Genomic DNA, 24,253 nt, shown 5'->3' on the forward strand with positions numbered 1-24,253 from the left:
ATTTTCTTGTTTCTTCTTAACAAAAGTCCTGGAATTTTTTGTTGAAAACTGAACATTTTGTACATTATTATAATGTGGCAGCTCTGGAAATCAGATCGTCCCCTCCCCAGAGATTGTTGTTGCTGCTTATTTTAGTTCTTGTTGGTTGTTTGTTTGGTGACTTTTATGAACTGATTTATTTAGTAAATACATATAACACAGTTCAGTGGTATTAAGTGCATTCAAATTGCTGTGCAGACATCTCTGCCATCCACCTTCAGAACTTTTTCATCTTCCCAAACTGAAACTGTACCCATTAAAAAAAAGATCCCCATTTTGCCTTCTCTCCCTAAAACCACCATTCTACTCTCTGTCCCTATGAATTTGACTTGTCTAGTAACAACATAAGTTGAACTAATTTTTGAAAGTGTGTATTCTTTACCATATGTGGCCATGAAATCTCTGTTCTGTTAGCTTAGTGGTCAGTTAGAGGTTGGACAGAGATTTCCTTAAATTCCAGGGAAAAAAGAAAGAAAGAAAAGGAAACAATTTCCCAGTCTTTGCAGACAGATGGCATGTGTGTTTTGGGCCTGCCTTTAATACTCGGCTAGGCAATTTACAACTATGCCTTAGCTTTCCCTCACTGCAGAGACAGAAGTGCAGCCCTGCAGTGAGAGCCTAGGGCCTTAGGTCTTTTCTGTGCATGCTCCAGGAGAAGGCAATGGCAACCCACTCCAGTACTCTTGCCTGGAAAATCCCATGGACGGAGGAGCCTGGTGGGCTGCAGTCCATGGGGTCACAAAGAGTCAGACATGACTGAGCAACTTCACTTTCACTTTTCACTTTCATGCATTGGAGAAGGAAATGGCAACCCACTCCAGTGTTCTTGCCTGGAGAATCCCAGAGACGGCAGAGCTTGGTGGGCTGCCTTCTATGGGGTCACACAGAGTCAGACACAACTGAAGTGACTTAGCAGCAGTGCATGCTCCAAGCTCTGAATGTGTGTGTGTGTGACTTTCTAGGTTCCCTGGAATTTGTGAGAGGTTTTAAAACTCTTATTCCCTAGCCTTTCCTCCAAAACTTCTCAGATTGTCCATTGTTTGCCTCAACTCTTTTCTCTTGTCCCAGATGGCAGTGGCTAGTACTCTATTTAGAGTTTCCCAGGTGGCTCAGTGGTAAAGAAGTTGCCTGCCAATGCAGGAAGTGCAAGAGACATGGGTTTGATCCCTGGGTCAGGAAAATCCTCTGGAGAAGGAAATGGCAATCCTCTCCAGTATTCTTGTGCGGAAAATCCCATGGACAGAAGAGACTGACAGGCCTCAGTCCATGGGGTCACAAAAAGTCAGACACGACTGAGCACACACACACACACACACACACACACACACACACTACACTATTTACCTTCAAATGTTTTCCGTAAATCCTACCCTCTTCCCCTCTGTTTAGGTAGAGTCCTAGCAGAGTTCTGAGTTAGGTGAAATAAGGCAAATCCTTGAGATGTTCCTTCAAGGAGCCGCCAAGGCAGGTCAAAACAAAACCCACATTTCTTTAATAAGTTCTGTGCGACTCCTCTAATAGTAGGGACGGACCAGTTCTAGGGATGTGGGTTATTCTGAAGCAGGGGGTGGTACCTGAGGAGTAAATGAAAATGTCACAAAGCTCTCTTACTGAGACTCAGCTGCTTTTTCTTAATTAAGCATTCCCCTGACTATTGTAAACTTTCAGTTGGATTCCAGAGTTCTGAATAAGTAGGTCCTGACCGTTTTTGCCAGCTTAATTGTTGCTTTTGTAAAGGTCAGACTTTCAGAATTCCCTACTCTGCCATTTTTGTTCGTGTTACTCCTTCTCACTCTTTTTTTTAAAAATTAAAGTATAGTTGATAGGTATATAACATAGAAATCTTCCTCTCATTCTTAAAAAAACTTTCAGCCTAGAATGCCAGTAGGTAGATGGGCATAGTTTATTTAGCCAGGCCATCACTGATGAACATTTATTTTCAATTTTTGATGATGCAAATAATTCTCCAGTGAATAACAGCATGTTTTTTGCATGCATGCAATTAAATACATAGGAAAAAGCCCAGAAATGGAATTGCTGTATCTGCATTTTGTGATTTTTTACAGCTATCGCCGAAGTGTCATATTACTTTACACTGTCACCATGAGAGTTCCTGTATGCCCAACAGATTTGTCAACAGAATGTGTTATCAAATGTTTGTACTTTGTCAATCGAGCAGGTGAAAATGATATTTCAGAGTGATTTCTTTTATTCTGAGAGAAACTGAGTACTTTTTAGTATTTTTTTAAAGAGGCACTAGTTACTCAGATGGTAAAGAATCTCTGCCTGCAATGCAGGAGACCTGGATTCAATCCCTGGGGGTTGGGAAGGTCTGCTGGAGAAGGAAATGACAACCAACTCCAGTATTCTTGCCTGGAGAATTCCATGGACAGAGGAGCCTGGTGGGTTATAGTCCATAGGGTCACAAAGAGTCAGATACAACCAAGCATGCAGACGTGACTATGGAATGGCCTTGATTTTGTCTTGCTCTACCACGGGCTTCCCTGTTAGCTCAGCTGGTAAAGAATCCTCTTGCAATGCGAGAGACCCTGATTTTATTCTTGGTTCAGGAAGATCCTCTGGAGAAGGGATAGGCTACCCACTCCAGTATTCTTGGATTTCTCTGCTGGCTCAGATGGTGAAGAATCTGCCCGCAGTGCAGCAGACCTGGGTTTGATCCCTGGGTTGGAAAGATCCTCTGGAGAAGGAAAAGCTACCCACTCCAATATTCTGGCCAGGAGAATTCCATGGGCAGAAGAGACTGGCAGGCTACATACAGTTCATGGGATCATAAAGAATTGGACATGACTGAGTGACTTTCATTCACCATGGTCACAGAGTGGCTTTGTTTAACCCTGGTGTTGTATGAAATTTTTTAGGTTTGACAGAACATTGTGTATTGTCACCCTGCTTATTTAACTTATATGCAGAGTACATCATGAGAAACGCTGGGCTAGAAGAAGCACAAGCTAGAATCAAGATTGCTGGGAGAAATATCAATAACCTCAGATATGCAGATGACACTACCCTTATGGCAGAAAGTGAAGAAGAACTAAAGAGCCTCTTGATGAAAGTAAAAGAGGAGAGTGAAAAAGTTGGCTTACAGCTCAACATTCAGAAAACTAAGATCATGGCATCTGGTCCTGTCACTCATGGCTAATACATGGGGAAACAGTGGAAACAGTGACTGACTTTATTTTTTGGGGCTCCAAAATCACTGCAGATGGTGACTGCAGCCGTGAAATTAAAAGATGCTTACTCCTTGGAAGGAAAGTTATGACCAACCTAGACAGCATATTAAAAAGCAGAGATATTACTTGGTCAACAAAAGTCCGTCTAGTCAAGGCTCTGGTTTTTTCAGTAGTCATGTATGGATGTGAGAGTTGGACTATAAAGAAAGCTAAGCATCGAAGAATTGATGCTTTTGAACTGTGGTGTTGGAGAAGACTCTTGAGAGTCCCTTGGACTGCAAGGAGATCCAACCAGTCCATCCTAAAGGAGATCAGTCCTGGGTGTTCATTGGAGGGACTGATGTTGAAGGTGAAACTCCAATACTTTGGCCACCTGATACAAACAGCTGACTCTTTGGAAAAGACCCTGATGCTGGGAAAGATTGAGGGCAGGAGGAGAAGGGGATGACAGAGGATGAGACGGTTGGATGGCATCACTGACTCAATGGACATGAGTTTGGGTAAACTCTGGGAGTTGGTGATGGACAGGGAGGCCTGGCGTGCTGCAGTCCATGGGGTTGCAGAGTTGGACACGACTGAGCGACTGAACTGACTGAACATTGTGACCTGGCTATCAGTGCCAGGCCATCTCCTGGCTGTCAGGGCTGCTTTAATGCAATCTGAAGAGAACTTCCACAAAGCCAGGAAGAGAGTCCTTATCAGAAACTGAATTCAGTGGGACCTTGGCCTTGCACTTTTAGCCTTCAGAACTGTGAGAAGATACATTTCTGTTGTTTAGAACACTCAGTCTGGGCTATATTGTTATGGCAGCCTAAGTTAATATAGTACTGTTACTGTCTCTGTGTATCCAATAAGAACATACATAAGAAAAGATTAGATGAGTTGCTAATACATGGTGGAGCCAAAATTTGAACCCAGACAATTTTTACTTCAGGGCCGGCCATTTGTTCTGCCTGGCCAATGGAATCATTTACTCATACCCTTTGTTCATTTTACCTATGAAAGATCTTATTTTTTTAATTACTTTTATTGAATATGGATTAGATAGAATAATTGTGAGGCAGGAGGTAGATCCCCCCTGCCACCAGAGTAGATTCTCCAAGACAAAAATAACAGGACAATTGAGGGAGGAGGATGAGCCCTGGCCAGATAGAAGATAAGAAACCATATATTTCTCATTCTTGAAGTCAGGAGACTTCCCCAACCACACAGGCATAGAAAGACTTCTTGGAAGTCAAAAAGGGAGTGATGCTAAGTGATACTAATTTCCCATAGGCCTCTTCGGTAGAATCTATCTTGGCTGAGAGAGGCATGTGAACATATGGGAGGACACTGATATATACCAAATGTGGACTCTGAACCAGGCAAATCAAAATGATTGGGCAAGGACTTCCCTGATGGGCTAGTGGTTAAGAATCCACCTTCCAATGCAGGGGACATGGGTTCAATCCCTGATCAGGGAATTAAGATCCCACATGCTGTGGGGCACTAAGCCCATGCACCATAATCAGAGAGCCCACAGGCTACAACTACTGAGCCCATGCACTTTGGATCCCACCACAACAAAGATCCTGCATGCTGCAACTAAGACCCAGCACAGGCAAATAAATAAATTTGTAAAAAGAAAAAAAGATTGGCCAAAGGAAACCTGGAAGAAATGCCCATAAAAGTGATTCAAACTACCATGAGAGTGCAACTCTCCGAGCCCACCCATGTGTCTATCCTCACGTACTGTACTCTTTTCCTTCTAATTAACACTTGACTTGTTTTGCTACTTTCCTTCTTTATGGGGATTCTTCTTTTGCAAGGCTGAAGAGCCAGGACCTTGTTATTGACCACTAGTCTAGTGGCTAGGATTCAGTGTTCTCATCACGGCGCCCAGACTGCAATCTCTGGCCAGGAACCGAAGCCCCGTTTCAAGAAGTTGCATTCTGAGGCCACTGAAGATCAATTACATAATAGAATACACACCCACACACACACATATATATGTGTAAGGTAACCAGAATGACTATACAACAAACATTTTTATATCTCTGCCAGTCTGAAGCTCCCTATGCACTTCCTGATTCTAACCCCTCTCAAAGGGAAACTATTTCTCACTTTTTTTGCTTCTTTTTAGAGTTTTATTATATTTGTGTCCTTTAACTTATTTACAGTGTACTGTTTGGTTTTAGATGTTTTGAAATGTTATCAACTGAATCTTACCGTATTTTCTGACTCACTTCTTTAACTCAATATTATGTTCTTGAGATTCATCCATGTTGTGTGTCTTAATGTTTAATAAATTTCTATTCACATAAAGATACCAAGCTTTTAGCTTTTAAAAAACATGTTATTTTTTTACCTTTGGAATTTTACATTTTAATGAACTCTGTTAATCTTTCTTTTATGATATCTTCTATATTATTTATTAAATCTTGCTAATCTTTACCTTTGCAGAAATTTGATATTCACGTCTCTTCTTTTTCTTATACATTTCATTTTTTAAAAAACAATACCATCCACTGTAAATTGGGTCTAAAACCTAAATAGTGATTCGTTCAGCACAACTTCATTCCTTTGTCAGATGATTTTCATCTTTTCAGCCTTTGCAAATAGTTTAAACTATTTAATGGGGGCATCACTGTGAGGGGTTTCAGGACGAGAGCAGGGTGGGGACAGTGAAGGATGCAGTGACTGCCATGGCTGGCCAAGGGGTGTTAGGGAGGGATGGATGAGGAGGGGTCTGTGCAGAGGACAGATTGACAGGTTTAATATTGCACATATTACATACAGGAGGTACGGCAACTAATTGTAACATGATTTGGGACTAGATTCTTTTGCCATAAAGGACATTATTGGGACAATCGGTAGAATTTTAATGGCATGTGAGAATTAGAAGGTGGTAATACCATGTTAATTTCTCAATTTTGTTGGTCACATTGGGACTGTTTAGGAGAGTGTCCTTGTACATAAAATATTCACCAAAGTATTCTGAGTTGATAGTTGACTCTCAAATGGTTTGGGAAAAGGTTATTGTAACATATTTGCAACTTTTATGTGAAATTATTTCAAAATTTAGAAAAATTTAAATAGTTAAAAAATACTTTGTATACTGATCACATTCAGCTTACCATTAAAGTACCATTAAAAATACTGACACTATTAAACTCTCTCAATCCAAAGAAGAATTCTTGGTGTGGCTTCTAGTTCAAAGAATAGGCAGCCATTTTTTCTTCAGCCTGTTCTTGTATACAGCACTGAAGGAAAACACAGCTTATGCACAGTTTTGCAGGATAAGGATCAGGACCTATTCTGTCTTGATTATCTTATTAAGTAATTTCTCCTTTAGCATGTATAAAAGTGAAAAGTGAAAGTGTTAGTCACTCAGTCATGTCCAACTCTTTATGACCCCATGGACTGTAGCCTGCCAGGCTTCTCTGTCCATGGGATTTTTCAGGCAAGAAAACTGGAGTGGGTTGCCATTTCCTTCTCCAGGGAATCTTCCTGGAGATTCAATCTCCAGGGATTGAACCTGGTCTCCTGCATTGCAGACAGATTCCTTACCATCTGAGCCACCAAGGAAGCCCCTTAGCATGTATGCTATGCTAAGTCACTTCAGTCATGTCCGACTCTGTGCGACCCCATTGACGGCAGCCCACCAGGCTCCCCCGTCCCTGAGATTCTCCAGGCAAGAACACTGGAGTGGATTGCCATTTCCTTCTCCAATGCATGAAAGTGAAAAGTGAAAGTGAAGTTGCTCAGTCGTGTCCGGCACTTAGCAACCCCATGGATTGCAGCCTAACAGGCTCCTCCGTCCATGGGGTTTTCCAGGCAAGAGTACTGAAGTGGGGTGCCATTGCCTTAGTTTAAAAATACACTCAGCACCTGACATCTGACTTTTTGTGGAAAAAAAAGTCAACCTCCTCAACTTTACATTATGATTATTTCCAAAGGTACAGAAAAAGACTCACTGAACAGTGGTATACTTGTCACATTGATGTTGTTACCATTTTGCTATTTTGCTATCTATCTATTGTCTCAGTCTATCTGAGTTGCTATAACAAAATACCATGGACTGTGCGGCTTAAACAACAAACATTTATTTCTCAGGGTTGTGGAGTCTGGGAAGCTTAAGCTCAAGACAACAGCAGATTCTGTGTCTGATGAGAGCCCACATCCTGCTCACAGACTGCCCTCTTCTCCCTGCATCTTCACATGGTGAAAGGGGATTAGGTGTCAGTTCATGAATTTGAGGGGACACATCCACTGTCTGGCATCTATCTTTTTTGAAGCATTTGAAATCATGTGGTAGATATCATGACACTTCCCTCCGAAATTCTTGAGCACAAATTTTCTATTAATAAAGATATTTTCCAACAAAACCAAAAGTATTATCCATAAATAAATATCAATAAATTTATCTGCATCATTCATTATTTTGTAACACTAGCTCTAATAAACATTTCATATTCAGTATTTCTCAATTGTTCTAGAGTTCTAGAAATGTCATTTATAGCTTTTTTGGAACTAGGATCTGCAACAGTCAATAGCTTTTTATCAATAAATTCCATCGAAGATTTGAAGGAACAAGCCCTTGCCATGCAATTCCCTTTTTCGCACTCTAGAGCATGGTATGTATGGTGAGTAGAGTGGAGGCTTTGGGAGAAGTGACTTGTGCTAGAAGCCGTGTCATAGTAGGCACAGGCATTTGAGGTTGAGAGCTAGGTATGGACAGGGACTCGTCCTGATTCCTAGTAAATACAGGAATGCTTAGTTGCTCAGTCCTGTCCTACTCTTTGTGACCCCATGGACTGTAGCCCACCAGGCCGCTCTATGCATGGGATTTCCCATTTAAGAATACTGTAGTGGGTTGCCATTTCCTACTCCAGGGGATCTTCCCAACCCAGGGATCAAATCCGGGTTTCCTGCTTGGTAGGTGGATTCTTTACCACTGTAACCACCTGGAAAGCAATAAATAAACCATTCAAACATCCAAAAAAATTACATCTCTTTAATACAGCCACCAACATCTGGCTTTAATTATCCTTGAGGTTGCCACCAACAGTGACCCTGGGAGAGGGTCCAAAACACTGCATTCATTTCCAGAACTAGGATGCTTCTGAAGGCTTTCTCATGGAATAAAGTGTTCTGTGTCACAAAACGGTGAGTTGTCCTGACACACTTGAGTTGCAATGACTCACAGATGACAGTGAGTCCATACTGTGAAGTAAGGTAGTGACACGCAGCAACGGACAGTCCAGTGTTCTGGACCTCGCATGGATTCGCCTCCAGAGAAAGCTTCTCCAAATCCAGTTCCCGTGAGCGCGTGGCCACCAAAAACCTTTCTGCGTTAACCCTTGATTCTCATACACGAGTTGGTAAACCAGTTTGGAAGAGGTCATCTCTCTCAAGCCAACTAGAATCCTCTTCCAAATGTCTCTGACGAGTCCCCACGGGGCACCTGTCAATACACTTTGAAGTCCTCCTGGGTATTTTTATGGAAGAGAAACCACAGCTATGGTGTTTCTCAGCCACGCTTGGCAAAGTTTACGCCGCCGTCACGCTCAGGACACCCAAAGGTTGACTCAGCCTGCTGCCTAACAACAGTACATCCTGAGGGACGGGAGTGGGGGTGGAGGCTGGGAGTCCTGAGCGGCCCCCAGAGGGCGCCAGACACCCCGAGGAGACCCAAGGTGCCCCCTCGGAGAGCTGGCGTGCGAGACTCCCGGGGCCAGGATCCCAGAGCGCGCGCCGGGAGAAGGCGTGGGGCGCGCGCCTGGCCGCCCCCTCCCCGCGGGGCGCGCGTGCGCGGTACTCGGCGGCGGAGGGATCCGCGATGGAAGGCGCCCTGACTGTCTGCCAGGTAAGCGGCGCTATTCTGGGACGAGTTCCCAAGCGGGTGCTTTACCTGGCAGTTCTCTTCGCGAAGGTTTTTAAAACCCTCTCAGATTGTGAAAATTATTTCCTCTTTTTCCCTTTCTTTTTCTTGTTGCTCATTGGAGTAATTTGCAAAGTTGTTACCGAGGAAACGGTTTCCTGTGCTTCCCGGAGCCTTTCCCTCTGGGCGATGGGGGAGGTCTGCTTTTCTAGGGGAGAAGACTGGCTTCTCGGGGGCGTGGAGTGTGGCATTGGGTCCTGAAACGTCCTAATCCAAACCTCAGGCCCCGCTGTCGTGATTCTGATCCCGTATCAGGATGATCCAGCCTCACGACGTTCCCTTAACTCTCAGCTCTTGATTAAAGGGCTCAGAACTCTGCTGCTGCTGCTGCTAAGTCGCTTCAGTCGTGTCCGACTCTGTGCGACCCCATAGACGGCAGCCCACCAGGCTCCGCCGTCCCTGGGATTCTCCAGGCAAGAACACTGGAGTGGGTTGCCATTTCCTTCTCCAATGCATGAAAGTAAAAAGTGAAAGTGAAGTCGCTCAGTCGTGTCCGACTTTTCGCGACCCCATGGACTGCAGCCCACCAGGCTCCTCCGTCCATGGGATTTTCCAGGCAAGACTACTGGAGTGGGGTGCCATTGCCTTCACCAGCTCAGAACTCTAGATAGTTTAAATCACGGTGTGGTGTGAACCACGTTTTCGGTTTCAACTACCTTGGTTATTTGTTTACTATCTTATCTGATTAACGGAAGGACTTGCTGATTAATCTTAAGGGTGAAAGCCCACTTTTGTTGCAGGAGTACTTGCATTTCTGAACACTGTCCTCATTGCTTTTACACTGGTTGTGTGTATGTATGTATTTTACTTTAAGAGAATCACAGAGACCTTTTAATCGAGAGCATTTTACAGTTTACAAAACGGTAGAGGCATTCAAATAATTGTTGGATGAACAAATGAGTGGACTTGGTATTTTAACTGATTCTCAGAACCTAATGGTGAAATGGACCAGGTAAGATATTCATGAGGCCAAGCAGTCATTCTGGAGAAGGCGATGGCACCCCACTCCAGTACTCTTGCTTGGAAAATCCCATGGGCGGAGGAGCCTGGTAGGCTGCAGTCAATGGGGTCACTAAGAGTCGGACACGACTGAGCGACTTTACTTTCACTTTTCACTTTAATGCATTGGAGAAGGAAATGGCAACCCACTCCAGTGTTCTTGCCTGGAGAATCCCAGGGACGGCGGAGCCTGGTGGGCTACTGTCTATGGGGTCGCAGAGTCGGACACGACTGAAATGACTTAGCAGTAGCAGAAGCAGTCATTCCTTAAACTGTGTTCCAGGTACTGCGTGTTTGGCACAAATGGTGAGCAACACAGACATGATCCCTGTTCTCAATGAGCTTATTGTCTAGACTACAGAGAGTTGTTGCCCCGACTGTAGAGTGGAGAAAGCAGATTTAGAGAAGTTAGGTGAAAGTGAAAGTGTTAGTCGCTCAGTCCTGTCCGACTCTTTGCTATCCCATGGACTGTAGCCGGCCAGGCTCCTCTGTCCATGGGATCTCACAGGCAAGAATACTGGAGTGGATTGCCGTTTCTTACTCCAGGGGATCCTCCCGACCCAGGGATCAAACCGGGGTCTCCTGCATTGCAGGCAGTTTCTTTACCATCTGAACCACCAGGGAAGCTTAGGGAGGTTAACTGACTGCCAATGACCTCGCAGCTGATACCTTAGAGAGATAAGATTCTATTGTGGCCACTCGGTAAAGCCAGAATGGACTCCTACTCAACATTTGATTTGGAGATGGAAACTGATGAGCACACACACACACACACACACACCTGACACACACACACCCCATGAAGAGGTTTATTACTTATATATAAAGGCTTATTACTTAGTGAAGGACATAGTTCATAGCAAAGAGGGAAGAACAGGACAGTCTTCTTAAGCAGATCCAAGGTGACTTGGAAGGACAAGGGAATGAGGCTGGCTCTGGGCTTTTGTGGCAGTTGGGGCTGGGGTCAAGGGTTCCTGCCTGTGCACAGATTGTTGCTTTGTTTGACTCTGGCATCCACACCAAAAGAAAGGGCACCCAGACTTTTTTTTTTTTTTTACCAACTTGTGCATTTGAGAGACAGGGAGGAAGACGGAGGGGTGAGGTTTAAAACTGTCTTCAGGCAAACATGAAAAGATTGAATGAGACTCATTATAATTTACACTTGATGTCTGACTGATGACTGAAATGTATCATTTTTCACTTAGTTGAATTTTGAACTTAAGTAAGCCATCCTGGCTCTTGTATGAGGCCTAGAGACTGAAGTCAGTAAGGAAAATAAAAGTGCCATTGAATACCTTGTTCAGGAGTCCAGTGATGTGTATTTTGAGGAATAAAATGAGTACCTTGGCCACTGTTAGGAATGTCTGGAACTCTTGATGGGGATAAAGAGTGTTCTGGCGAGGCCTTTTATTGTGGCTTTAGTATATGTATCAACACTTGTGACCTTGATTTATATTTTGAGTATCTGAAAACAAGAGAGTTCCAGAGTTCTTTATTCCAAATGGTGCCACTGTTAGGCATGGCCCAAGAGTCTGTAAAAATGTGCAGATAAAGCCAGTTGTTGGCTGGAGCATTCAGGGTTAAGATAACTGTGGGCAGTTCAGTCAGTTTTGCTGACCTCTGGGTCCTTTCCTGCATCAGGGACATCCTGGTTAAAGGATGAAAAGCGGTGGTCTCCAGTGAGCTCCAGCCTGTGGAGGGGTATTGACGCTGTCCACCAAACAGCAGGTGTGACCATCAGACTAACAATAGGAGTTTAAAGTGTTGAGTACCTACTGCTTTTCACTCAGTTGAATCCAAATTGGTCTCCAGGTATTCAAAGGGTGTGAGAGAGGGGTGACCTCTTCTTGTCCCATGACAAATGACAAAGGAGTGAGAACAGGGGAGGCCATGCCTGCCAGTAGGTGAGATATGTTGGGAGGCCCAGATTTGATTCTGTCCTGCAGCAAGGAGACCAACACGGTGGCTGTGCTGAGCTTGCAAGGTCCTGCTGCCCGGATGGGCAGCTGGGTGTGGTGGGTAGGTTCAGAGCTTAAGAGCCTCTGCTTCTAGGGGCGTCCAGTGTGCTGTCAGTCATTGCTGTTCAAATGACATATTGTGTAGGGGTAAGGAGATTGTTGCATTAGAAGCCTGTGGACAACTTAGAGGCATCATGAGTGGTTCAGAGACTCCGGGAGTCATGAAGAGAGGCTGCTAAAGTATCTACAGTGAAGGATTCTTTGTGTGCCTGTGTATGTGCTTGTGTGTGTGTTTGGGGGTGGTGGGGGAGGAAGTAGCACTGCTGGGAATGTCTGTTATATTATAATTTTGACAACTTTCAGAATCTTTTTTGAGAGGGAGCCCTGTTCAGGGTGGACTGACCTGCAAGTAACAACATAAACAGGCTTAAGTAGAATTTGTGAACAACTAATACATCACCTCCAGAATCCAAAAGGACCTAAAAGATGTTGGATTTGTGTTTTTTTTTTAATTTAACTTATTTTATTCATGTATACTTGATCTACAGTGTTGTGTTAATTTCTGCTGTACAGCAAAGTGATTCAGTTTCATTTTTTAATATTCTTTTCCATTATGATTTATCACAGGATATTTAACATAGTTCCCTGTTGGACTTGTTTTAATGTTGTTTCTTGACATTATCAGGGATGGAGTCGGCCTTGGTTTACCAAATAGTTTTCAGGAATTTAACCAAAGTAGCAGGCCTTATACTATGTGTGGAGCAATGACCCATGTTCTTTTCATGAGTATTTGTATGTCCTGAAGGAGTGTATCAAAAGAATGACCTTAGAGGAGAATGTAACATCAATCCTGTGCTCCGGGAGAGACTTGGATACAGTTACCTGTAAAGGCTGTATGGAGTGGCAAGGGTTTTGAGATACCCTGCGTGTAGCCAGGTAAAGGTATATCGTGACCCCCTGGAGGGGAAGGCACACTGTGACCAAGAGGTCACTGAACAGAACGTGTTTATCAAACTTGCAGCATCCGAATATTTATCAGTTTCTGATTGGATGGTGTCAGTAACTTTAATAGTATTGGATAGAGGGACCTTCATGGGTAGGACCATAGCATCAGAGATACACTCATCAACTGTGAGGCACTATTCTTCATTCCATCTTTACCAGGCCACACTGGGCTGCTAAGTAGAGAAACAATAAGGATAATTCCTCTTTCACTAATTGGGTCTTGTATAATAAATCTCAATCTTTGAAGGCCTTGTTTTATTTTACATTGAGCTATGTTAACTGTTTTAACTAGAGTTGAGGGTAGTCCAGAGGGTCTCACCTTTATAAAAGCCGTTTTGCAAGCTCCAAAGACTTGATTTAGATTTATTACTCATTGGATCAGAGCATCCTTTGCTACTGCATGATATTTTAGGACAATGTGTTCTGTGATCAGGGAGAATGTAGGGAAGGTAGTTCTGGTAGTTAAGGTGAGACATACATATTTGTTGCCCATTTTATGTTGAGTATTTCCCTAAGATTATAGAGAGTAGCTTGTTTAGATTTAGTTCTGTAAATCTTCAGGAATAACTGTAGTTTGAGCCCAGTATTGACTAAAGTCATGAAGATTTGCCAGTCAGTGCATTTTAGCAGGTGTTGAAGTTCATTCAAAACCTATGCTGTAAATCCCACTCATGGGCATATATTTGGAGAAAACTCTAATTCGAAAAGATACATGCACCCCAGTGTTCATAGCAGCACTATTTACAATAGCCAAGACACGGAAACATCCTAAATGTCCAGATAAATGGATAAGGAAGAAGTGGTACATGTATACAATGTACTACTCAGGCATGGAAAAGAATGAAATAATGCCATTTGCAGCAACATGGGTGTACCTAGAGATCATCATATTAAATGAAATCAGACAGAAAAAGACAAAAATCATACAATGTCACTTATATGTAGAATCTAAAAGAAAAAAAAAAAATTATTTACAAAACAGAAATAGACTCACAGAAATAGAAAACAATTTTATGGTTACCAAAGGGGAGAGCAGGGTGGGGAGGTAGGAAGAGATAAATTAGAAGGTTGGGATTAACATATGCATACTGCTATATATAAAATTGATAAACAAAAAGGATCTACAGTATAACACAGGGAACTTTATTCAGTATTTTATAATAGCCAATAATGGAAAGGAATCTGAAAAAGAATATAGATATATAACTGAATCATTTTGCCTTATACCTGAAACTGACACAATAATGCAAATTAACTATGTTTCAATAAAAAATAGTTGTATATATTTAAAAACTCTATGCTGTAGAATTTTATTGTAGAAATTATTTTAATACATTTTGGATTTCCAACTAAGTCAAATTGTGGACTTCTGTTTCAATTATTTTGTGTACTTGTTTCTTCTTCCTGTATACATCTGTGTTTCTCTCTTTCTCTCTCTTTTTTTGGTGGTTAGTGAATGTACTTTGGGTAGAGGGGGTCCTCTCTATTTATATTTATAAGTTTCTTCCTCCAGAGAACCTCAAATCAGTATCACCAGGGTTTGGGGCTTCACCCATGGCAGTGTTTACTTCATAGAACTTAGGAAACTCAAGCTTAAGTTTATTATTTTTTAAGTCAGAGCTCATTTTGTTTTTTAAAAATAGGAGTATAATTGCTTTACAATGTTGTATTAGTTTTGCTAGTTTCTGCTGTACAACAGGGTGAATCAGCTATATGTATACATGTATCCACTCTCTCTTCTGCCTCCCTCCCACCCACATAAGTTGAGTTTGAATTACCCTTTGCTGTGCTATGTGGGTTCTGTGGGTGCTTTTCCCTGTAACCCTGAGGATCAGCATTTTTGTTCAAAGAGGCATAGGTTGTGGCTGCAGTAGTGGCAGTGGTATTTAAGAGTCCTGGTGAGCTTTGTGCTCTTATAACAGATGCCACTTCACCTCCCTTTTCTCTCTTTTTTAGCTCCATAGGGACTGCTTTCATGAGTGACCACCTCATGGGCCCATATCTTGTACTGGATATAATCTTTTCCCTAAGCACTGAGGTGGTACTGGTGGTGGTCAAGAATCTGTCTGCCAATGCAGGAGATGCAGGAGACACCGGTTCAATCCCTGAGTTGGGAAGATACCCTGGAGTTGGAAATGACAATCCACTCCAGTATTCTCGCCTGGAAAATCCCATGGACAGAGGAGCCTGGCAGTCTATAGTCCATGGGGTCGCAAAAGAGTAGGACATGAGTAGCGTGTGCACATAAGCACTCTATATTGAGGGTAGTGCCTGGTTGAGATACTGGATTCATTTATTTCTTTCACTGTTGGTATAAATCAGAGTTAATTTACCAGTTTCCTTACCAATGGGCAGTAAGGTTGTTTCCACTTTCTTTGTATTAGAAACATTGTTGACCTCATGTGCACATTAAATTGATGAATTGTAGTACATCTATACCCATTTCAAACCAGTTGCATTGCAAATTATTCTCCAAAGAGGTTGAACCAATGGTTACCCTCATTACATTGTATTCATTATTATTATTATTATTATTTTTACTGTCTAATTGTTACTGTAGCTGACTGAACTTCTGGAGGCTAAGGACTTTGTGTTTTACTCATTTTTGAATCTCCAGTAGAAACTAAATTACCTAATAAATAGTAGTAATTGGAAAATATATGATGTGTGTATGAATACATGAACTGCAGAAGCAAAAACATATTAATTACTGTTTTCTAAAATCATAAATATTGTCCTTTTCACAATAATCTGTGTATTTTGAGCATTTATTGTTTTCTTTTTAAAATGAGCATTTCTCAGTACGTAATTTAAATTGTTTGATACTTATTTCCAGGTAAGAAATGAAAGGAATTCAAGCTTTGCCGCTGAGTTAAGGAAGAATTAGAGGAAAATCCTACTCCACTTGTGGATGAGAGGGATATAGTGTCAGCTAAAAAACAGGGCCTAATATGTATAATTGGAGTGGTGACTGGAGCTTTTGGGTAATTTATTTTCTTTCTTATATCTTCATTTTAACCTTAAATGCAAGATTTCTTTGTCCGTAGCCATTCTTATAGTATTTATAATATTTTCTTATTAGCTTCTACATTTTAGATATTTGAGTTTTAATCTAGAGCCCCAAAGACATTTCTGATTATACTCTGCTTTGCCACTAGAAGGCACTGTTGTCTGGTTTGATGGAGTTGGAACCGCCTGCTTCAGTTTCCCTGGGAGAAATCTGCACCACAGAAATGGATTCCACTTACATTGTTGCTCCTTATATTGGCAAGAGACTAGTATTACACAGAAACTATAGTTCTCAGTGTTACTGAGAAGCCAGCCATTTTACATAAATTTGATTGAAAGAATTGGTTCCTGAACCTAAAAGGAAGTTTAACAATGTTTGGCCTGTAGTGTATAATGATTTTAAGATAGGTTTTAAAACTGGAAGTTTCATATTCTGTTTGCACGGTGCTCACCTGGTTGCATATCCTGGATATGCTTCAGGTTTCCCTACTGTGAAATGAGATTCCTGCTTCTTGATTAGGAGCGCAGTCTTTTGTAAGAACAACATTTCTGTTACCATGTGAATGCTTGCAGTTATTATTTTAACGGACTCATGCTAAATCCTATGACAGTTATGAGCCATTTGATACAATCTGGTGTAATGCCACTGGAAGTGAAATTTATATAAGATTCTAAGCCATATATAGTTTCAATAGTAGTTCATTAAGAAAGCTCATCTCTTGATCAAGCATACTTGGGAGCAGAATTTCTCATAAGTTTAGAGTAGACTAAAAAAGATATTAATAGGTATAAGGATCAGTTTAAGCACCATCATTCTGTTCATAATTAGCAGCTCATTTATTGAATGCTGTTGAATCTTAACATTAATAACACATTCTTCCTTCCTATTGGAAAACTTAAGATTTTTTGAACCATATCCCTAAGGAAAATATTTGGTTGCTAAGAAATATACAAATAAGTGCACAACCTAAAAAAATATGTCCTCTATGTTGATTACATTGTTTTGATCACATTTTGAGAAAGTTTGACTGTTGTAGTATTTTTTCCTTTCTGCATTGGGTTTTATAGCTTACGTTATTGTTTGGAAAGCCTTTATAACTCCAAGGGCTAAATAGTTACCATGACAGACCTAAAGCATCAAAAAGGGTAAAGCAAGAAAAGAAAAAAGCAAATGAATGAGAGGATTTAGAAATAGAAGGAAAGAGAGAAATAGAGCTTTGTTCTGAGCTTTACTACTCGTTGGTATATTGACCCAGCAGACTTGGCAACACTTGATTAGAAATGCAGAGTCATGGGCCCAACCTTGCACTTACTGGAACAGAATTGTCATTTTTACAAGATTTCCAGGTGATTTGTATGTACATTCAAGTTTTAGAAGCACTGATTTAGTGCTGAATGTCCACTTTGGCCCAATTTAAGTCTCTGTGATGATTGTGAACACTTTGAGGAATTTTTATATGAATTCACATGAAATAGATTTAGAGACAAATATAACATCTCATAAATTTTACTGACCTTTCCAAAGGTCACTTTTCCAGAAACCAGAACCATCATAAGAAGCAAACAGAATTCTAGCTGAGCTATTTAAAATCCTAAAAGATGATGCTGTTAAAGTGCTGCACTCAGTATGTCTGCAGATTTGGAAAACTCAGCAGTGGCCACAGGACTGGAAAAGATAAGTTTTGATTCCAATCCCAAAGAAGGGCAATGCCAAAGAATGTTTAAACTACCATACAATTGTACTCAGTTCACATGTTAGCAAGGTTATACATAAAATCCTTCAAGCTAGGCTTCAGTGGTATATCTGCTGAGAACTTCCAGATATACAAGCTGGGTTTCAAAGATGCAGAAGAACCAGAGATCAAATTGCCAACATTCATTGGATCAAAGACAAAGCAAGGGAATTCCAGAAAAATATCTGCTTCTGCTTCATTGACGATGCTAAAGCCTTTGACTGTGTGCATCACAATAAACTGTGGAAAATTTGATCACCTTACCTGTCTCCTGAGAAACCTGTATGCAGGTCAAGAAGCAACAGTTAGAACTGGACATGAAACAGTGGACTGGTTCAAAATTGGGAAAGGAGTAAGACAAGGCTGTATATTGTCACCTTGCTTATTTAACTTCTATGCCAAGTACATCATATGAAATGCCAGGCTGGAGGAATCACAAGCTGGAATCAAGATTGATGGGAGTTACATCAACAACCTCAGTTGATACAACTCTAATGCCAAGAGAGGTAAGAGAAACTAAAGAGCCTCTTGATGAAGGTGAAAGAGTAGAGTGGAAAAGCTGGCTTAAAACTGAACTTTTTAACTATGACAGACCTAGACAATGTATTAAAAAGCAGAGACATCACTTTGCTGATGAAGATCCATAGAGTCAAAATTAAAGTTTTTCCAGTCATGTATGGATGTGAGGGTGGACCAAAAGAAGGCGCCAAAAAATTGATGCTTTTGAACTGTGGTTCTGGAGAAGACTATTGAGAGAGTCCCCTGGACAGCACGGAGATCAAACCAGTCAATTCTAGAGGAAATCAACCCTGAATATTCATTGAAAGGACTGATAGTGAAGCTGAAGCTCCAATACTTTGGCCACCTGATATGAAGAGCCGACTCATTGGAAAAGACCCTGATGCTGGGAAAGACTGAAGACAAAAGGAGAAGGGGATGGCAGAGGATGAGATGGCTAGATAGCATTACTGACTCAATGGACATGAATTTGAAGAAACTCCAGGAGATAGTAGAGGATGGCGGAGCCTAGTGTGCTACAGTCCATGGTCACAAAGAGTAGGACACAACTTAGTGACTAAACAATGACAAATGACATCTCAGAAGTTTTACTGACCTTTCCAAAGGTCATCTATCCAGAAACCAGAACTGTCAACAACTTATAAGCAAATAGAAACAAAAAAGAACCTGAATACCTAAATGAGAGTTCACACCGATGGATCTTGTAAGAGGAGAGTCCCTAAGCCTTCATATGGGATTTCTTTATTATTGATTTTTCTTTATAAGCCTAAATAAGAAGATTCCCATTGGGTAGTTGAATAGATTATTTGAGACCTGAATTATTTGGTGATAACAAGAGATGACAGGAGTCGCTCAGGGAGTTTAGGAACCTGAGCCTCTCAATGTGACAGCCAAAGGTCTGTGCAGATCATTGACTCTAATATAGCACTGTAACTGTTCAAAATGAAGGTTAAGACGTCTGGAAAATAAATAGTACATTTTTTCCCCTCTGCCATTTTAAATCCGTATGCTACCACCACTCACTTCATTTGCCATTTTCATGTTCTCCTGGCAATAAAGTAGGGGTTGAATTGAAATGTGAAACCATTGGGTGGTGCTTTGGGTGGCGTGGGGGTGGGGACTCTGAAGAGCTCCAGTCCTTTATGTCTCAGTGCAGAAATAATTCAGTGAGAGGCAAAGTGATAGATAAGAAGTGATTTATTAGACTAGGAACACTTGTGAAGCTTATAGGCAAGCGGGCGAGAGGGTGCCACCTCGAGAACTTACTTGAATGTCATTCTTGAATGGACGTCATACTTCCATCATCAGCTCCTCCTCCAGGTTGGGCAGGGGAGTTTTTCTGTCCCTACATGGTAAAGCTAGGTCAACAAATTATTGTTTCCTAGTAGTATGTGTGCAGAGAGCATGTCTTGACTTACTGAGCTCACTGAGCAGGATGTGGGTCTCATGCTGTCATGGTTTTATTGTTTGGGGCTTGTCTCATGCTTCCGTTGCATTGTCTTGTTGCCAAACAAGCCTGCTTGGTTTTGTGGTTAAGCAGACCTGCTTTCCTGAGTAATCATTAACTTAAAGGGTCTCCCATGTTTTTCCTACTTACAATCCCCTAGTGGGATTAATGTTTTAATCACCTACTTTGTCCCTTTACTCTGTCCCTATCAGAATGAGGGCAGTAAGATGGCGAGGTTCACTGAGGGATCCAGAATTAACACAAGGAAGACCAAGAGCGTAACAGGAAAATATTCATGAGGCACATGACCTGGTAGTTAGCAAAGAATTAGAAGAGTGTCTGAGCTTCCTCAGTGGCTCAGTTGTAAAGAATCTGCCTGCAGTACAGGAGACGCAGGAGACACAGGTTCAACCCCTGGGTCAGGAAGATCCCCTGGAGAAGGGAACGGCAACCCACTCCAGAATTCCTGCCTGGAGAATCCCATGGACAGAGAAGCCTGGTGGGCTACAGTCCATTGGCGTTGCAAAGAGTCGGACATGACTGAAGTGACTGAGCGCGAGCACAGAACTCTTTCACCAGAACATCTGAGGAATCTAGATTTGGGCCTTTTCACTTTGGGAAAGTTTCTACCAAAGAAGATTGTTTGCTCTATAAAGTTTCGGTAGGTAGAGAGTTAAGCCCCAGGAATCTGAAACATTCACTCATGTGGAATACCTCGTGTCTTCTGGCCTGACTACCTGTGTTGATCTAACTGTACTGAATTTATGTTTAGTTTTACCTTACTGAAAAAAATTGGGGGGGCGGGGTTTGGGGCAAGCTACGGCATGTGGTTTCTTAGTTTCCCAACCAGGGATCAAACCTGTGCCCCCTGCAGTGGAAACTTGGCGTGCTAACTGAAGTGAGTTTAGAGAGTAACATGATACAGTTGAACAGATTGGAGATGAGGAAGAAAACACCTCGGGTGGATTGTGTGCTCTGCCCCTGGTGATCTCACTGTGTAGTGCTCTTGACTATGTTGCTTAACCTGTTTGGCCTCAGGTGCTTCACTTGTAAAATTAGACATTGGGCCATAGTATTGCAGCTATGTCTTCAATCACGAAAGAGTGTGTGTTGAATCACGGAAGAGGGTTATGGCTAGCAAGCGCTCATAATTTACAGTCCTGAAAGAAAGTATGTTACATGGGGAACACCTTCCCTTAACATTGTCCCAGTGGTAAAAAGACTGAAAAGTTCTAGATAAGGAGACATAGTATTTGTCATATTGGAAAATTGTCTTGCTGCTTCCCCACACCAAAAGAAAAAAAATGGTGAAAATGAGAGGATACACTAAAGTGAACCAAAGTTTATTGTCTCCCCTTCCCCAGCCCCAGGTTGATTTCTTTTAGGCCCTATCTATCTGTTCTTATGCTACTTAACAATCTGGCTATTAAGTGTCTTTCTGATAATAGGACTTTAAATCACCACAGCAATAGATGAAATCACCAGCTACCAATTTTTGATTTCCATCTTACAAACATAGGAATCTTGTTTTATTTGTTTAATTTTTTTAATTTTAAAATGAAAGTATTTAATCCTAGTATATGAGGGATGAGTTTTATCATTAATTTTTAAATCCTAATGTAACAGTAAAAATTATGTGAAATGAAGAAATTAAATTTAAAATGAAGTTAATAGCAAGTAAATATTTGTGCTTTGCCCTTTAACAGGAAAAATACATAGCAAAGGGCTTCCCTGGTGGCTCAGTGGTAAAGAAGCTACCTGCCAGTGCAGCAGAGATGGTTTCGATCCCTGGTCCAGGAAGGTCTCACATGCCACAGAGCAACAACTGTGACCACGCACCACAACTGTTGAGCCTGTGCTCTAGAGCCTGAGAGCCACAATTACTGAGCCCATGTGTCCTAGAACCCGTGCTCTGCAATAAGAGAAGCCGCCACAATGAGAAACCTGCACACTGCAACCAGAGAGTAGCCCTCACTCTCCACAACTAGAGAAAAGCCCACATAGCAGCGAAGACCCAGCATAGCCAAAAGAAGAAATAAATGAAACTATTTTTAAAAATTCTTAGAAATATAGCCAAAGGAAAGAAAAACCCAAGTCAAAACCCTTATTTTCTTTCCTGACGAAAGTAATGATGTATTCCCCATGGATTAGGTCCCAGAGGAAAAGCATACAGAGCTCTGCAGCAGAAACATTTATTTAGTAAAACCTCTTAGTGATGCAGAGCTCGCCTCTATTGGGAGTAGAGAAAGAAATTTTCTGTTATGTAGGTTTATAAGATGACATCCTTTACTGGATTTTTTTTTAATACAAGTATTAATGCTTTGGGTTAAGTACTTACTATAATATTAAGCAGTCTTTTGTACCTTGGTATTTCATTACTATTAAGTTTGCATTTAAAAATATTTGTCCGTGCTTGTGATGGGTCTGTTAAGATTTTCTATTTCTTCCTGGTTCAGTTTTGGAAAGTTGTACTTTTCTAAGAATTTGTCTATTTCTTCCACGTTGTCCATTTTATTGGCATATAATTGCTGATAGTAGTCTCTTATGATCCTTTGTGTTTGTGTGTTGTCTGTTGTGATCTCTCCATTTTCATTTCTAATTTTATTGATTTTATTTTTCTCCCTTTGTGTCTTGATGAGTCTGGCTAATGGTTTGTCAATTTTATAAACAAATGGGATATAATTAAAATTAAAAGCTTCTGCACAACAAAAGAAACTATAAGCAAGGTGAAAAGAGCCTTCAGAATGGGAGAAAATAATAGCAAATGAAGCAACTGACAAACAACTAATCTCAAAAATATACAAGCAACTCCTGCAGCTCAATTCCAGAAAAATAAACGACCCAATCAAAAAATGGGCCAAAGAACTAAACAGACATTTCTCTAAAGAAGACATACAGATGGCTAACAAACACATGGAAAGATGCTCAACATCACTCATTATCAGAGAAATGCAAATCAAAACCACAATGAGGTACCATTTCACACCAGTCAGAATGGCAGCAATCCAAAAGTCTACAAGCAGTAAATGCTGGAGAGGATGTGGAGAAAAGGGAACCCTCTCACACTGTTGGTGGGAATTCAAACTAGTACAGCCACTATGGAGAACAGTGTGGAGATTCCTTAAAAAACTGGAAATAGAACTGCCATATGACCCAGCAATCCCACTGCTGGGCATACACACCGAAGAAACCAGAATTGAAAGAGACACGTGTACCCCAATGTTCATCGCAGCACTGTTTATAATAGCCAGGACATGGAAGCAACCTAGATGTCTATCAGCAGATGAATGGATAAGAAAGCTTGGTACATATACACAATGGAATATTACTCAGCCATTAAAAAGAATACATTTGAATCAGTTCTAATGAGGTGGATGAAACTGGAGCCTATTATACAGAGTGAAGTAAGCCAGAAAGAAAAACACCAATACAGTATACTAATGCATATATATGGAATTTAGAAAGATGGTAACGACAACCCTGTATGTGAGACAGCAAAAGAGACAAAGGTGTATAGAACAATCTTTTGGACTCTGTGGGGGTGGGGGAATGATTTGGGAGAATGGCATTAAAATATGTATAATATCATATAAGAAACGAATCGCCAGTCCAGGTTCGAATGAGGATACAGGAAGCTTGGGGCTGGTGCATTGGGATGACCCAGAGGGATGATATGGGGAGGGAGGTGGGAGGGGGGTTCAGGATGGGGAACATGTGTACACCCATGGCGGATACATGTTGATGTATGGCAAAACCAATACAATATTGTAAAGTGAAAAAAAAAAATCATAAGGGACTTAGGGGGTAAAAAAGGCAAGGTGCATGTAAACCAAGCAAGGAAGTAGGAGAAAGCATGAACTTGACAATCAATTTCTTCACTTTTTATGGTGCTGTCTAAAATGGAAACATAGTTAAATATAAATAAAGACAGAAATGAAAAAAATAAAAATATTTGTCACTTGTATATGCATGCATGCTGAGCTGCTTCAGTTTTGTCTGACACTTTGAGGCCCCACGGACTATAGCCTGCCAGGCCCCTCTATCTGTGGGATTCTCTAGGCAAGAATACTAGAGTGGGTTGCCATGCCCTCTTCCAGGGGCTCTTTCTGACCCAGGGATGAAACCTGTGTCTCTTTGTCTCCTGCATCACAGGCAGATTCTTTACCACTGAGCCACAGGGAAGCCTATGTACAAATAAATAGTATGCCTGCTGCTGCTAAGTCACTTCAGTCGTGTCCGACTCTGTGCAACCCCAGAGGTGGCAGCCCACCAGGCTCCCCCATCCCTGGGATTCTCCAGGCAAGAACACTGGAGTGGGTTGCCATTTTCTTCTCCAATGCATGAAAGGGAAAAGTGAAAGTGAAGTTGCTCAGTTGTGTCCGGCTCTTAGTGACCCCATGGACTGCAGCCCACCAGGCTCCTCCGTCCAT

At 41.5% G+C, this 24,253-nt stretch overlaps 1 protein-coding gene across 3 annotated transcripts in view; it reads left to right on the forward strand.

Moving 5' to 3' along the window:
* Positions 1-8,923: 8,923 nt before the first annotated feature.
* GRAMD1C (GRAM domain containing 1C) overlaps positions 8,924-24,253 on the forward strand; it is a 99,468-nt gene continuing 84,138 nt past the window's right edge. Inside the window, exon 1 of one of the 3 annotated variants that reach the window (XM_070369517.1) lies at positions 8,924-9,078. In XM_070369517.1, coding sequence (XP_070225618.1) covers positions 9,052-9,078 — 27 coding nt within the window. In that variant the 5' untranslated portion in view covers positions 8,924-9,051. The remainder of the gene's footprint in view (positions 9,079-24,253) is intronic. The other 2 variants (XM_070369536.1, XM_070369522.1) reach the window with 2 other exon arrangements.

This window comes from Bos mutus, chromosome 1 (genome assembly GCF_027580195.1).
Source record: "Bos mutus isolate GX-2022 chromosome 1, NWIPB_WYAK_1.1, whole genome shotgun sequence".
NCBI lineage: Eukaryota > Metazoa > Chordata > Mammalia > Artiodactyla > Bovidae > Bos > Bos mutus.